Source organism: Aquila chrysaetos, chromosome 25, assembly GCF_900496995.4.
Source record: "Aquila chrysaetos chrysaetos chromosome 25, bAquChr1.4, whole genome shotgun sequence".
NCBI lineage: Eukaryota > Metazoa > Chordata > Aves > Accipitriformes > Accipitridae > Aquila > Aquila chrysaetos.
The window spans coordinates 1,987,101-2,002,608 of record NC_044028.1 but is presented as its reverse complement, the minus strand read 5'-3'; the positions used below and the strand labels follow the sequence as shown (position 1 = coordinate 2,002,608).

At 55.7% G+C, this 15,508-nt stretch overlaps 1 protein-coding gene across 1 annotated transcript in view; it reads right to left on the bottom strand.

Annotated features, from left to right (window-relative positions):
* HS3ST6 (heparan sulfate-glucosamine 3-sulfotransferase 6) overlaps positions 1 to 9,827 on the bottom strand; it is a 40,913-nt gene extending 31,086 nt beyond the window's left edge. The window contains 2 exon segments of the mRNA XM_030002482.1: positions 9,359 to 9,621; positions 9,623 to 9,827. Coding sequence (XP_029858342.1) covers positions 9,359 to 9,621; positions 9,623 to 9,742 — 383 coding nt within the window. The 5' untranslated portion in view covers positions 9,743 to 9,827.
* Between the last annotated feature and the right edge of the window lie 5,681 nt (positions 9,828 to 15,508).

The window sequence follows — 15,508 nt, the reverse complement described above, 5'->3', positions numbered from 1 at the left end:
ACGTAGGACTGCAGGGGTGGCAGAGGATCCCAGCCCATCGGCGCGGAGAGGCAGAGAGCTGCGGGAAGCAGCTCGGGCACCGCGCAGGCGGCTCTGCCTTCAGCTAGGGCAGGGAGGCAAGGCTCTGCTCCCGGCTCCCACCTCCCCGCGCCGTGGTTTGCTTTGGGGGCTTGATTTCACCTGCAGCGAGAAAAGAGTCTGCTTGAGCTCATGGAGAAGCCATCCTGCCCTCGGCCGGGTGCTGGTGCGGGGAGCAGGCAGCAGCCGCAGGCAGCCAGCCCTGCCCACAGCCCAGGTCCCCCCCCAGGACTGGGGTTTGGGATGCTGGGGGCTCTGGAGCAGCTGGGAAGTTGGGCAGTGCAGGAGGGCTCCGCCAGCCCCCGCCGAGCGGCACCACGCAGCGCCGGGCAGGAGGCAGAAGCGTGATGTGGCCTCCAGGGATGGGATCTGTCACTTTTCTTCTCCCTTCCCATCAATCACTGGCAGGTCCTTTTTTTTTTTTTTTTTTTTTTTTTTTGCACAATACGGTGCCCACCAGAAGCGGCTGCTAATTCACCGGCTGACCTAGCCCAAAGGGTGCAGACAGGGGCAGGTGAGGAGATGGCCAATTCTTCATTCCAACCGCAGAAACCACCTCCCGTGCACCCACACGTGCCCACGGGTAGGTGGGCACGCAGGCATGGCCACACACACACGTGCGCTGTTTAGGGCCTAAGTAATAAATCAATAGCAAAGTGGTCAGCCTTTCCATCAGCAAGGACGCTTAACAAGGTCACATCCTTATTCTCTCCAGACTAATGAGTGGAGATTACTAATAAGACCTCAGTGACAAGTGACTATATTAATGTAATTCTCTTCTGCTTGTAATCAATTTTGTGTGTTAAAATGCACAGCGATCTCGGCCGCCTGGGATCCTTGTGCCACCCCCAGCGCCGCGGAGCTGCTGGCTGGGAGAGAGGAATTTTATTCCCCTTGTGTCCCCGCCGGGCCTTGGGGTTTCCTCGGCAGAGCACGCTCGGTCATACAAAATCACACCCAGGAGGAGCCCAGCAGCGCATCCTGCTCCCAAAGTGCTGCTGTTCCCCTCGGCCACCTAAAAGGTCTCTGTGCTGGTGCTTTAATAGCCCAAACAGGGAAAGTTTCCTGCAACTGCTTACAAGAAGCTAATTTCAGCCATTTCACCCCGTATGTCAGTCTCGAACGGTGCTGGTCCCAGCACTCTGCATCCTCCAGCTCAGGGTGCTCCTTTTGGTCTGCGGCTCTTGAGCACCTCAGCCGCGCAAAGCCTGGATCTCTGCAGGCAGAGTCATCCCTGCTGTCTGCAAATACCAGCAGCACACGGGGGTCGGGCATTTACAACCCCGTGTGTCGGGATCACTGGCAGGTTCAAATTCAGTTAGCCGGGCATGCTGCCTCTGTGCCTTGGTTACCACCCCAGTGGCCTGACTGACTGCAATATTCCCTATTTGCATTTCAAACGACTCTTCAGATCACGAGTGACTCACTTAAAAGATGCATGAATAATTTTGAAGATGTTTAGACTGCTATGATCTGCAAGCTGTCTCTGCGCAGAGGGAGAAGGAGGTGAAATCAAATGAGTTGCTGTGAATTTTCCACCCAGGACCTTTACCACAAAAGGTGAGTGTGTAAAACGTGAGCAGCCACGAGCACATGGTGCCCTGAGCACCGACACATCGGGACCTCAGACCCTGCCCAGGGGAAAGCCCTCCATCGCACAGCCCGGACGAGACTCCCCCAGCCCAGGACACCCAATGCACACCATAATACCAGGCACATGGTGCCCGGGACTTTAGGCAGAGCTCCGGTAGCTAATGGAGCGGTGCAGGATCAGACCTGCACTTCTCTGGACGATCAACATATCTGCAGAAAGCTGCGATGTATTTCTTGTGTCTAACCACCACGTGTCTGTCATTTCTTTATTACAGAGCAGAGCTGGCCCACCCCACTCGGGGGGGCTAATTCGGACAAGCCCAGGGTAAGACACTCTGCTAGAGAGATCCCAGTCGGGTCCTGCAAACCCCGACTCCTGAGAGCAACGCATGGTGTCCCTCAGAGCCCCACAAGCTGCTGGGGAGCAAGGACTGTGCTTCACACTCCGTATTCCCACATCCAGCCCGTACATCCTCTTGCAAGGAAAGACTCATCTTAAACCACTGCCCCGGCGGTGCCCAGGGTTGGTTTTTCTGTAGGTGAGAAGACACAGGCTTCCAACCAAGTGCTTTTCAAAGACCCGCAGAAAGCCATCCAGAACGTCCCTCTGCTCCTCACTTTAATAAATTTCTAAACAAACGCACCAGAAAAATGTGGTGGGAGGCGCAGAGGGAGATCGGAGAGCTCCGCCGGCTCCTCTGCCACCCACCCCCAGGTAGAGGAGCTGATGGTTTTTTAGCCCGCTGGAGCCAGGCAAGGAGGGCACGGCTGGCAGAGACGCCTGGCACAGCTCCGGGCACCCTGCACCTCCTCGGTGCTGGGGGACTCGGAGCATCTCGGTCTCCCCCACAGCACACGGCTTGGCCCTCGCTGGAGGGCTGAAACGTAGCATGAGAGCAAGGGCAGGAATTAAACCGAGCCGTCCCAGATGCTCCACGGAGGATGGCAGCAGTGGGGGGCACCTCGCGGGACCCGGCTGGGGGGAGAGCAGACCACCCCGAGGGGCTCCGGGCTGGCGGCCGGGCGATGCCAGCCTGGCCGAGCCCCTTTGGCCACCCCAAGAGCTGGGGTGCGGGGAAGGACCCCCCAGGCTCAGGTCTCACCCAGCTCCCGGAGCCCCGTCAGCTCTCGCTCCGGGGCACAGCACGGTCCTGCAGGACACGGGAGCATCCCTCTGACGCCGGCCGGCTCCCTAAGCAGGAGGATTTCCAAAGCCCTTTGAAAAGCCATTTAGAGCTAAGTCCTGGTATTAAACCTGGCCTTTCATTAGTCAGGTTTTCAATCTCTGCCCGAGCCTGTTTCAGCAAAAAGTTTTTTAAAAGGTCAGGAAGAAGCTTTTAAGCATATTTGCCAATTAACTATTGTAACCCCCTCCTCAACTCGACGTGAGCTGCCCACTTCCGTCTCAGGGGATGGTAATTACTGTTTTATAAATAAGCTTTGAACTCTCTTAAGTAATAGTCTCTCCTTGCATAAAAGCACCCTCTAAATCCACTGGCCTTTTCCACCTTCTGTCACTGCCTGCATCTAAAAATAATCTAGGAAAAAAACCCATAATACTTTTAAGAAGAAACTCTGAAACACTCTCTTACTCTGTGATGACTGTTTCTCTGGCCCCTCAATAATTCAACTAACAGAAACTCTGCAGCTTTCACCACTGTTTGTGAACTTTTCATGATATTTGACATCTTTTCGGAAGTTCTCTGGAGTTACATGTAGGTGATAAAAAAACCCATCCATGTTTATATGTTTAAATTTCTAGCCCCTGACGTTACGAAAGAGTTACCAGGGGAGCACAAGAAAAAGGGCATGAATGAAGAAGTGTTTTCCAAAGGTATCGATTCACATAATATTGATTTTTTTTTTTTTAAATCAGCCCCATGATTTCTAGGTGCCCAGCTTTACATATTTATTTAAGCAGTCTGGGATAGCAACAGTGGCAGACTTGAAATCCTTTAGAAACTCAGGTTACTTCTGCACACCCCACTGCACAGGCTGTATATAAAACCACCATTTATTTAAAAGAGACAGCGACAGAGAAAGCATTCCTCAGTCAGGAAGACCACAACTTGTTCCACTCTGCAAGTCACAGCTTTTATCCGAAAAATCGCAGCCAACACTAACATGCAGCTTTAATCGCTTTAGCCTGACACTATCTACGTAACAACACATGGAATAACCTGACTTAATTTTGCCTTGCAGCTGAGCCAGGCTAAAATTCAGGCTTACAAACCTGCTTGTATCAGCAAGAAGCACTTCATCGGCTTCGGCGGGCTTTGGATCGGGAACAAAACTCGGGAGCGGCCACATGAAAGCAAGGGAATAACGTCAGCGTGAAAGCGGGGAGCAGGAGGGCCAAGTCATGCTCCTTGCCCCATCGCCGACTCGGTGCTGGTGGGAAAGACCCCCCTAAACAAGGCAGGCACAGCCCCTCTCGCCTGCCCTCAATAATATCTGCCTAGGAGCCCTTTAAACGGTTTCAAATGTTAATTCCTCATCGTGGCAGTAAAATCTATTTTTAATCCCACGTGAAAGCAGTTTGCAGAAGACTAAACTTTGCACGTATTACAGATTGCTTCCTAAGGACAGGCGCTGCTGGGCGGTAGGGAGCAGAGAAATGGGGGCACGCCATCGCGGGGAGACCTGTCCGGCTGGCACGGCCGCACACAGCGCTTGGGCTCTCTCCTGAGTCTAGAGCTGGGACTAAAACATTGTACAAACAGCCAGCAATCTAAAAGGGACATAGAGCCCCTCTAAACACAGACACATTTGTTCTAACAGCAAAGTAAAAGCATCAAAATATCTTCTTCAGAGTTACAAAATTACAGCTTTTTCACAGATTTCCAGCATTTTTTCTTTGCATTTTAGGATTTATTTTCCAAACACGGGGCTGAGGATAGGGGAAGCTGATAGAGAAAGGCCCTATTTTTGTAACGAAAGTTAAAAAAAAAGAGAGAAAGAAGAGATCACAAAGTAATAAACCCAAGAAGCAGGCTGCAAAAGCACCAAGAAAAACAAGGGCCACTCTCAGCCTCGGAAGGTTGAAACGCGAGTCCATCAGGAGAACAGATTAGCCGGTGTCAATGAATAAAGATAATGTCCTGGAGCAGCTCTCAGTGCATCGCCATCTGACTCCTCGCAAGATTCTTTTGTCTCTTCCCACCTATGTATTTCTTAAATGTGCCTGTGAAAAGCTCACCCTGGAAGGGGATACAAGCTCTGTGCCAAAATGCAGCCTGGTGACTCCAGAGTAGCTGAAACGTCGGATTTTATTCAACAGCTTGTGCTATAGAGTGTCTTGATCTGTCTGTACAATCACAACACACACAAAAACCCCTCAAGGCATCTACTTAGCTCTACTTTTCAACTGCCAATAACACTCACAGCAAAAGTCAAAAGAGCAGCGCTGGAGCCGCGTCCTTTCCCTGCCGCTCAAAGGCTTCAGGGTTGCAAGGTTCGGAGATAACAAAGTCTGGCTCAAGAAATCCTGGATGCCTTTCAAGAACGTTATTAGCTCCCATGAATGGGTTTGAAGGAGGGGACAAAAAAAAAAAAAAAACCACCACCAAAAACAAAAACCAAAAAAACCCAAACCACATCGCATGTAGCGGCTCTCTGCTACCCGTCCACCTCCCCTGGGCACACACAGATGCTCCCAAGCTGGGACACCCCCAGCGCTGTTTAATGCATGCACGGAAGCACGGCGCAATGCATGACGAACCACATGAAAAGTTCCTCCCCCCGCGTGCAAACCTGCATGCGCTGCATCTCATCAAAAGGGGAAATGACAATAAAAAGCTAAATTCAGCCTCCAAGAGATTCAGGGCTCCGGGACGGCTCTGCAGTGCTGGAGGATGCTCAGCGGCAATGCCCGCTCCTGGCGTGCCACCACAGCCAGCTGCGGGGCTCCAGCCTGGCCACTTACCAGGAGGCATTTGCCAACTGTGACTAGCCATCCCATAGTACTTTTTACTATTTCTGGCCCAAACTGTAAGAAAATAAGGAATTCATTACAATTCCTATGACATCCAGTGTGTGCCATGACCCAGAGCACAACCCCAACGGCTGCTTTCTTGTGTGTCCTTCACTCAGGGACGTGAAGGGTCGTTGGGAGCCTTGGCCCAGCCCCATTCCTGTGCAACTCTTTCTTTGGCTATTGGAAAAAAGCAGGAAGAGGAGATGGAAAAGAGGGGCTCTGAACATAGATCATACGAGGAAACACAAGCAGAGGAAAAGCGTCACGTTGAGCTGATGTTGCTGCAAAGTTTTGGTGGATGGAGACAAGGACACTGTTCTTTGTACAAGCTACATCAGGCTGAATTCCCCAAAACTTGCTTTTATGCAAGCCAGTGTCTGCAAAGACCCTTCCCCACACCGCCTTCGTGCCCCAAAGCCGCTGTTATCCACCGCGTCTCCTGCCCTTTTCCCCCCAGCACCAGAACTGCCGAAGCTGTGCCGAATTACGGCTCAAGGCAGATGGAGCAGTCCGAACCTCTGCGCAAAATCGCGCGGCTGCGTGGGAAACGAGCCCGGCTCTGGCAGCTGAAGAGGGAACAATCCCGTGCAAAGATCTCGGCTACGCCCCCGAAATGTCTCCAGCGGAGCAGAGCGGGGCAGAGAGCAGGAGCAGAGAGCCTGCAGCCCCGCTTGCACAGGCATCGTACGAAACACAAACGCCCCGAGCACCCCAAATGCCGCCTGTGACCCTGACCCCGCTCCCCCTCGCACCGAGACGTCCCTGGGCTGAAAGCGGGCGCTGCTCTGCAGACACAGAGGGGCTTACACCCGTTACACCCCATAGCGACTCGGCCCACAAGTGCAGTTTTTCTCAATTCACACAGGCAAGGGCAGGATTTGGCCCCGTGCCGTCACGCTGAGCATCTCTTCAAATTTTTGCAGTGAAGTTCTAAATATCACTGGCAAACATCTCAGATTCAATTAAGTTCTTAATGTTTGCCTTCTTTGCCTACATTCCCATAAAGCAGACAGGCAGACAGAGAGCAAGCAAGGTTTCTAGAGTCCCAAACGGGACACTCACACTCCCCAAACCGCTGCATGAGCGGAGCAGTAGACACGCCAACATCACTTCTTTTTATTGAGGTTTACTTTCAGCAGTACTGAGTTCCCAAAAAATTAAAATAGTGTTTTGCTTTAGGATAAAATGTCGTATTGTACTTGGATTGTCCATTAGGTAACTTATGTTGCAGTCTAGAAAAGGTGTTTAATCTTCTTATAACTAGCTAAACCTATAGTAACTCAAGGAATTTCATATGAGGTGCTTGCTGCTTTTGTAGAACGTTTTCTTTTCAGTAGCAAAAAGAACTAGTCCAAAAAAGGGACTTTGGGCTAGCTCAAACTTAAAAAAAATAAAACACTCCAGTAAGAATAAATGGTTTCAGTCGGCAACTTACGTTATAACGTAAACTACTTGGCACCCACAAGCAGATACTCCTGCCACAGCCATGAAATCGCTACGGGACTGAACTACCAAGAAAGAACAAAATAATTCTGCGGCGATATTTCCAAGGGAATTTTTTTTTTTCCACATTTACTTAAGACAAGCATCGACCTACAGGTGCCTTCGGGCCAAATATCTTGGCATGAGAAGCAGTTGGTGTAATTTTGGTTTCCTAGCAAGTTCAAATATTTTAAAAATGTTTACACCACTTTGAGATATTCATTGGAAAAACCTGAACTTCTGTCCAACTTCTATCTTCCTCTGCTCCAACACACCCCAGCTTTAAACATTTAGCTCTGTCTGGCTTTCCCGGGAAAAAAAACCCTCAGTATAGCAAGGTCTTGTAAGAAGACAAAACAAGAGAGGCAAAGAGAAGAGGAAACTAAGGAAAATAGTTGTGCATGTGATTTAAAACACACTTACTCTATGCAGAGTTAAAGCAAAACATCTACTGATGTTTTTCTCACTAGAAAGGATGCAACTTCTTCCCAGTGCAGCGTATGCTTCCCTGCGATGCATCTGGCCGCGCCGAAAACCTTCCCTGCTCTATTTCTCCAAATTTACCACAACCATATGCAGAACCATCTTAAAACATCACGCTGGTATCAGGCCAGGCTCCCCGCAAGCACTTCCAGCACTAAAAACTCACTACACAGCAATCCAAAACTAAGATTTATCTATTCTTCTCTCTCTGTGGTCCATCCTGCGAACGTCTCGCCGGACTACGGCGAGCGATATGAAAGCGTTCCATCTTCCACACTTTAATTATGTGCTCACAGTCATTAAACTCCCATTCTGCCAAGTGAGATCTATCTTGTAATCCTCACCCAAAAAGATTACTTATCATCATTATTGTTTCTAGAGCAGCGTAGATACAAATGGAACTGAGAAATGAGCTAATAATTCACGGCAATATTAATACAGTCATAAAAATAAGTGCGCTACTTACTGCGTTTGAAGGTGTGTTAAGTCAATAACTTTACAGTCCAGATGTGGTCTCACAGAGCTGAAACTCTGTGGGTAAAATTACCACTAAAATTACACTTTCCATTAAAGGCACTGATTTTCACAGCTTATTATTTTGGCGAGGATTGCCGAGTTGCAACCTCCCCCAAAACATCGAGAAACGTTAAAAGCAAGTAAGAAATAAAGTATTCCCGCGGGGCTCGGGGAGAAGAGGATGGAGAGGCAGGAAGGACAGGGATCGCTACTCCTTTTATTGTTTTCAGATGTTTCCCCGAGAACACCGCAGTGCTTTTATAAATCTACACATTTGGACTCTCTTCAAAATAATGGACCAGATTCTTTCACTGGCTTCAAGGGACTTAGCGCTCCGACTCCATTTGGCCCGGCCACTCCGGAGTTGGCGAAGAGACGGGAGTTTAATAGACACCACATGCACAGTAGCTGCTCTTCCGAATGCTTTATCGCCTGAAGAGTTCAATTCCATTGAAACCCTCAAAACCAAACAACTCCCTTGAATCAATACGGCTCTGCCCTTTGACATAAACCTACCGAGGAATTCGAGCGATACCGTTTTACCCTTCCCCGTCCTTCTCCGGTTCACGGTTTCAGCGCGCAGCCGGGATCAAGCCCGGTCCTGCAAGCCGAGGTCCTCGCTCGCTTTATTTTTATAAGCCACTCGAATTAAAATTAATTCCTAAAGGAACCCGGTGGGGAAACGGTGGGACGGCTGAGAATAAAGCGTTAAAAGGTTAAAATCGCAAAGCCGGGAGAATTAAAAAAGCCAATTTCTGCTGCCGGCTGTCCCGCTCCCGGCCACCTGTCCCCGGCCGGCTGGGCTGCGGGATGGGGGACACGGGGGACGGGGGGGGACACACACGGGGGACGGGGGGGGACGCGAGGGAGCGGCTCTCACGCTCCCACCGCTCCCGACTTCAGCCGCGGCCGCGAAAAAACCAGCCCCCAGCCCCCTCCCCATGCAAAGCGGAGGGTCGGAGCTGCCTCCCCCCCCCCGGGAACCCGCAGCTCGGCTCCTTCGCATCCCCGCCCGGGACCCGCAGCCTTCCTCCCCCCCCGCCAGCCCCCGCCCGTTCCTTCCCTCCTCTCAGCCCCTCGAACCCCCTCCATCTCCAGGGAGCCGCCGCGCTCGGACCAGCCTGTTGCAGAGCAACCCCATCCCGGCACGGGAGGCAATTAAAGGCGGTTCGGCGCTTAATTAACGCTCGCCGGGGCCGTGCCCCCCCCCCCCCTTCCCCCCGCCGTTACCTGTACCAGCGCAGCCCCTTCTCGTAGCACCTGTCGAAGAAGTGGGGTTCGGCCCCCACGGCCCGCACCCCGGGGTGCGCCCGCAGGAATTCCAGCAGCGCCCGTGTCCCGCCTTTCTTCACGCCCACGATGATGGCCTGCGGGAACCGCCGGCTGCCGCCGCCGCCGCTCCCCCCCCCCGCCGCCGCCGCCGCCCCCGGTGCCGGTGCCGGTGCCGCGCCGTCGGGGAGCGCGGCGGGCGGCGGCAGCAGCAGCGGGGGGGGGCAGCGGTTCGCAGGGCCCCGGCAGGCAGTAGAAGAAGTAGGTGAAGAAGAGGATCATGGTGAGGAGCAACGAGGCGCGGCGGCCCCCGACGGGTCCCAGCAGCCGCCCGCTACATCCCATCGGGGGCCGCTCCCGGCCCCGCCGGGCAGCGCATCCCGCACCGCCGCCGAGACACCCCCCCCCCCCGCACCACCACCTACCCCCCCTCCCCTCCCCTTCCCTCCCCCCCTGCCGCCCACGTCCCTCCGCGCTCCCCTCCGCGCCTCTTCCGCGCCCGGCCCTCCCCTCCCCTCCCGCGCCGCCCCCCCCCCCCCGCCCACCCGCGGGGCGGGGGCGCGACACGCGCGTGGGGGCGGCAACGCCCCGGGGCTTGGGGGGGGGGGACGACACCGGCACACGCGTGGGGCACCGCCGGGAAACCCTCGGGGGAAGAGGGCAGACCCCCCCCTCCCCGCCCCGGGTACCAGCCCGGCCCCCTCCCGCCCCCTCCGAGGAGCCGCAGCCGAACGAAACGTTCCCGGCCCCGGGAGGATGCGTTTTCCCATGTTTTCCCATCCCGTTTCCCGTTTCCCATTTCCCATCCCATTTCCCCCCTCCCCCCCCCTTTTTTTTTTTTATCATTTCAGGGGCTGCAGCGGGTGTTTTCGGCCGCTCGCATCACGCAAAGGGCCACGCAGGGAAAGCAGCGTTGCGGGATCCCAGGCAAGCACCGGGCTGGAAATAAAAAGCCCCTCCCCGGGGGTGGGGGGATAGCCCAGTCCCACGCAATTAGCAAGTAGCACCGTGGGGCAACGCTAATTAGGCTGCAGGGGCTCCCGCTGCAGGCGTGGAAACACAATGCCCGTGTGCGTGTATTTATTGTTTGGGATGGGAAGGACGGGCCTGGGTTTCCACCCTCCAAAATAAGCCCCAAAGCAGGAGTTTATGTGGTGTGATTTAAAACGCGTGTGTGTAATAGACAGTGGGGTGGGATGAGGTGGTTTTCCTGCTGCTGCTGGGGAAACCCTGTTCCCTGTGCCCCAAAGCAAAGTGCATCCTGGGTGCTAAATAAATCCCATCCGGTGCCACAGCATCGGTGACTTGTGGGAACCGGACCCCATGGCAAGTGGCTGTGCCGGCAGCACCCCCGGGTGCCACTGGCCAGGCCTGGGCTTCGCGTGCAGCGATGGCACCATCTCAGCTTGCTCTTGCCCTCCCGGCAGCGTGTGCCGTTGCCGAACACAAAATAGCCGAGGTCCAGCTGCCACGGGGCCACTGTGCCTGGGACCCGCTGTGGCTTCATTGAAATGCCCTGCACCTCGAAACACTGAAGCTGATTTCCAGTAACGTGTGCTAAAGCCTTCCTTTTTTGTATCTGAAATCAGCAGTGTCTTAATTAACCTATTAATATAATTAGCTCTTTTTGTAATTAGATCCCCTGAGTCTTCCAAGAGCTAGAGCATGGCGGGGAGAGGGAGATCCGTGGCCTGAGACCGGAGGGGGTGCAGAGCTGCACCAACACAGCTGCATCGAGAGGCAGCGATGCTCCTGCGTGGCTGCGTGGTGCCACACCTGCACTGTTGCATGCTTGTACCATGGCAGGGCTGCAAGGCGGCACAGCTGCATGAGGGCACTGTTGCAAGACTGCCCGGTTGCATGACAGCAGGGCTGCACGATGGCAGGGCTGCATGACGGCAGCTGGGCTGCAGGGTGGCACAGATGCATGATGGCAGGGCTGCAGGGTGACAGGCTGCAGGGTGGCAGCAGGATGGGGCTTTGTGCCCTCTCGTGGCTGGTGCTCGGAGGCTGCACCGGGGCTGCCTGGCCTGTCCTGCACAGTAGCTTTTCAACGAGAGGAAAAAACTATGTGAGTGCGACTGGAGATCCCTTCCAACTCGCAAGGCGAAGGTTCCCCAGGGAAAAATGAGGAGGAAAGATTATGACGAGGAAGTGAATCTGTTATCGGGAGCAGTTTGATAAATAAAAACGCATCCAAAATCTGCCGCACGGCACTTGCCAGCTCTTGTTGGGTTTACGTAAGCGATTAGAAATAGGAACTGTTTCACTCGGGGCGAGAGTGGGTGGGAACCACTCCAGCTCCCTGTTTGGGTTGGGGGGGGGGCTGTTGTTGTTGGAGAATGCCAATTTGTCAAAATGGAAAAGTTTGGCAAGAATATATCCATTTTGACAAACTTCTGTCAAAACACAGCCAGGGAGACTCGGGAAAGGCAGGCGGGGAGCACAACACAGCACACCCACCCTCCTCATCCTCAGCGCAGGGGGATCCCTCTGGGGCGCAGGGCTGGGGCTGCCCGTGGCGAGCTGGTACAGCGGTGCCTTTCGGCACTGCCAGCTCCCCGCCAGTGCCGCGGGGCGCTGCCATGTCTCAGCGTTCGCCGCTGCTTGGGCACTGTAGGAGGAGCAGCGCCTATTCCTTTCTCACCTTCAAAATTGGGGAAAAAGGATTAAAACGTGAGCTCGGGGCTCGCTGCTGGGGCCAGGCACACGGCAGCAAGGAGGGAAAGCACCAAGGACCGCGGGCGCGTGGGCTGTGCCCGAGGCTTCCCCAGCCCCACGTTTGGATGAGCTGGCGGGTGGCCCTGCAGGAGGGTCCCCAGCTTCAGCTGAGACCCCACTGGACAAGGACCAGCTCCCCACCTTGCCGGCAGCTCAGGCAATTAAGGACAACAAGCACACAGGTGCAATTTTTTAAGCAAAATTAGGACGTCTTGTTTGAAAAAAAGGCGGCCTGAAATGACGTTCCCCATGCTCAGTGCCCTTGGTGGGTGGCAGACGCCATCCCGTCCCCGTGGCCACCCAAGGATGGCTACGCGGGACGTGGGACAGGGACCCGGGCCAGCGGGGCCGGTGCCCAGTGCCTGTCTGATCCCTTGTCCTCTGCCGGGACGCCGTGTGCCTTCCCCCTCCGTTATCACGTCTTCGTCTGCAGCTCTGATAACACAACCTAGAGCGCAGCTTTCCGAGAGTTTGGTGATCCTGCTGAAAGGTCTCCCGCTGCAGCTGCTCGCCGGGCTGCTGGCGATGCTGGTGTCTGTCGAGGGATGGGGTTGCCTTCCCCGCACAGGAGCAATGCCACTGTGATGGGCACCGAAGTGTTTGCATCAAGGAGCTGAAGCCGAGAGGGCAGCGAGCAGCAGGGTGTGGAGTCAGCACAGCCACCGTGGTGGCCGTGCCTTGCTGGCCCTTGGTGGTGCACGACTGGGAACGGTGTTGGGAGGATTTTTCCTCGCCCCTGGGGAGAGCAGGGACAGGCACCGCCGTACCCCGTTCTCCAACAACTCAGCTCGCTCCCAAAGCTGGTGCGCAGCAGGGTCCCTGCCCTGGGTCACTGTGTTAGCCCTGGCATCAGGGCTCTGCACCCTCGGGTGGCACCCACGGCCCCAGGGGGGCCTGGGGGGCAGCGGCCCCACGGGCACCTCTGCAGCACGGCTGGTCCCCAGGGCCGCTCACGGCACGCAGGAACCACCGGGCTGCTCTGGCAGAGGCAGATGAAAGTGTTCGGGGCTGTCACCGGCGTTATGGATGGGCTGCGAGCGCTGGCGGGGAGCGGCACGCAGACACCGCGGATGTGGAGGGAGCCTCCGCGTTTCCGACCCCAGATTGATGAGATGCAAGTGCCGGCCGTTTCACTTACTATATCACTATTGCCTCAGCCCTCTGACCGGGACGAGGGTGCTTTGAACCCCAGAGACAATTGTCTCCACCCAAGGACGAGAAGGGTTGTTTTTTTCCCCCCCGGGTGTCCCGGCAGGAGCGAGGAGGTCCCCGGGAAGCCCCATCGCCTGGCTGACTGACGGCTCGGCAGCTCCCCAGGGACTGGGGGTCTCCAGCAACCGGGGGGCAGCCGGGCCACCACGGCCAGGAGGAAGAAGATGCTCCGTGGAGCGGCTGGAGCGAAGCCAAAGGAGCGTGCGATGGCTGCCAAGGGGAAGAGGTGAGACGCATCCGAGCTGGCCGGGAGCTCCCATGGCAGTGATGCCTGGCGCTGACAGGTGAGCAGCAAAAAAGGGAAAATAAAGCAGCAGAGGGGCCTGAAGCTTGCTGGTGCCAACACTGCCGGGCTCACAGGAGGTACCAGGGAGCAGTGAGTGGTGCTCCAGCCTGCAGGATGCTCAGCGATGGTGATGCTCCATCCATGCAAAGACCCACCACCAGATTTGCAGTTTGCCTCAGGGCAGCCTTTTGGAGGTGACAGACCAGCCCGGCTGGCTGTGGGGGTCCCCGTGCTGCCGGGGGCTGCCTGCCTGTGTGCTGCCTGGGGCTGGGGATCGCTGCAGGCTGCCTCCTGCCCTCCCCACCTTGCCTGGGTCCGTGGTGATGTGAACTTTCCCTCCAAACCGCTCGGGCTCTGTCACTGCAGAGCAGGGACCCCCACATGGCACAGGGACAGACGGGGAATCACCGCTCCGGGGGGTGCATCCCGGTCCCGCGGAGCCAGCTGCTGTGCCTGGCCCCTTGCATCCCCACCTTGCTGGCGTGGGGCAGGCAGCCGGGACTCCCCGGCTGGCGATAGCGGGGTGCAGCAACAGAGCAGCATCACCACGGTGCCACGTAAGCTCAATGCTCCCCTTGTCCACCCTCTCCCCCACCCCAAAACCAGTTGGTGCGAGCAGGATGGGACCCCGGATAACCAGCCAGAGCAGCCTGACCGGCCACCCCAGCACCACGACCCAGCCAGTCCTCCAGAGACCTTCCCTCTGCCCGCCGCAGCAGGCAAGCAGGAGCCGCAGCGTGGGTGCTCTGGGATTTCCCAAAGTTTGTTATTACAAAGAAAGAAAGAAAAGGGCTGAAGGGATCAGCGGGGATGAAAAATGCTTTAGAAACACGGGAGATCATTTAACAGGTCACCTCCGCAGCGGAGTTTGCCAAGCTGATAAAGGCGAGCAAACTTATTAAGGCGCGCACAGCTTGATTCGAAACGGCTGCTCCCAAACAGCCAATTACTCCGGGCCGTTCCAATCCAATTAGGAAGGCTGTTTCCCTGATTATGGCAGTGTGTTTTACAAATACAGCACAACTCCTTGGGTTCAAAGAGCAATCCGTAAAAGGGAGCTCGGTATGAGGCAAGCCAGTGCCTGCAGCTGGGGGAGGCAAACACGATCCCCATCCCCGGGGATGCAGGTGTCCCTGTCCCCAGGGATGCGGGTACCACAGGGGATGGGATGCCCAAGCCCCGGGCACGGTGACACTCACTGGCAGAGCAGCCCTGTGACTGTCCCTAAAGCAGCACAGCCCCACGAGCCAAGGAGACAGGATCTCTGAGCTGTGGTCCCCACTAGGAGCTGGGGCCCTGGGATCATCCGGATAGGGGATGCCACCGTGGTCCCTGTCAGTGCTACCCCTCCATCGTCCCCTCCAGGGTCTCAGTGAAGACCACCCCTTGTCACCCAGCTCAGCTGGCCTGTGACGTTAGCAAGCCTTTCCCCAGGGACCTGGCAAGCTTTGAGGTTTATCCACCAGGTATTGAAAAAAAAAAAACCACCCCATCCTCAATGTAACGTTGTGGGGGCATTTGCCCTGATGCTGCCGGTGAGGAGAGGCAGGTTTGACAGAGGGAGAAACCCAGACGGGACCACTGGGTCTTTGCCCGAGCTTGCCAGGGCCAGCCGAGCTGGGATGGATACGAGCGCAAAGGAGGAGGAACGAATCATGTCTCCCTCTAATTGGGATCATGGGTGCTGCGGTGCAGCAAACAGAGCCGACCCCCTCTGGCCCACGTTTCCCATCACCTGGGGCAAAGGAGACACCAACAAACTCATCACTGCTCTCACGCAGAGGATGAAAAATGAACTCCCAAACTCCGTCCTCGGTCCAAGAGGCTGAGCCGGTCGGGGGGGGGCAGGAAGGGCCAGGGCCGGGGCTGAGCCGCGGCTCCAGCGCCTTCGC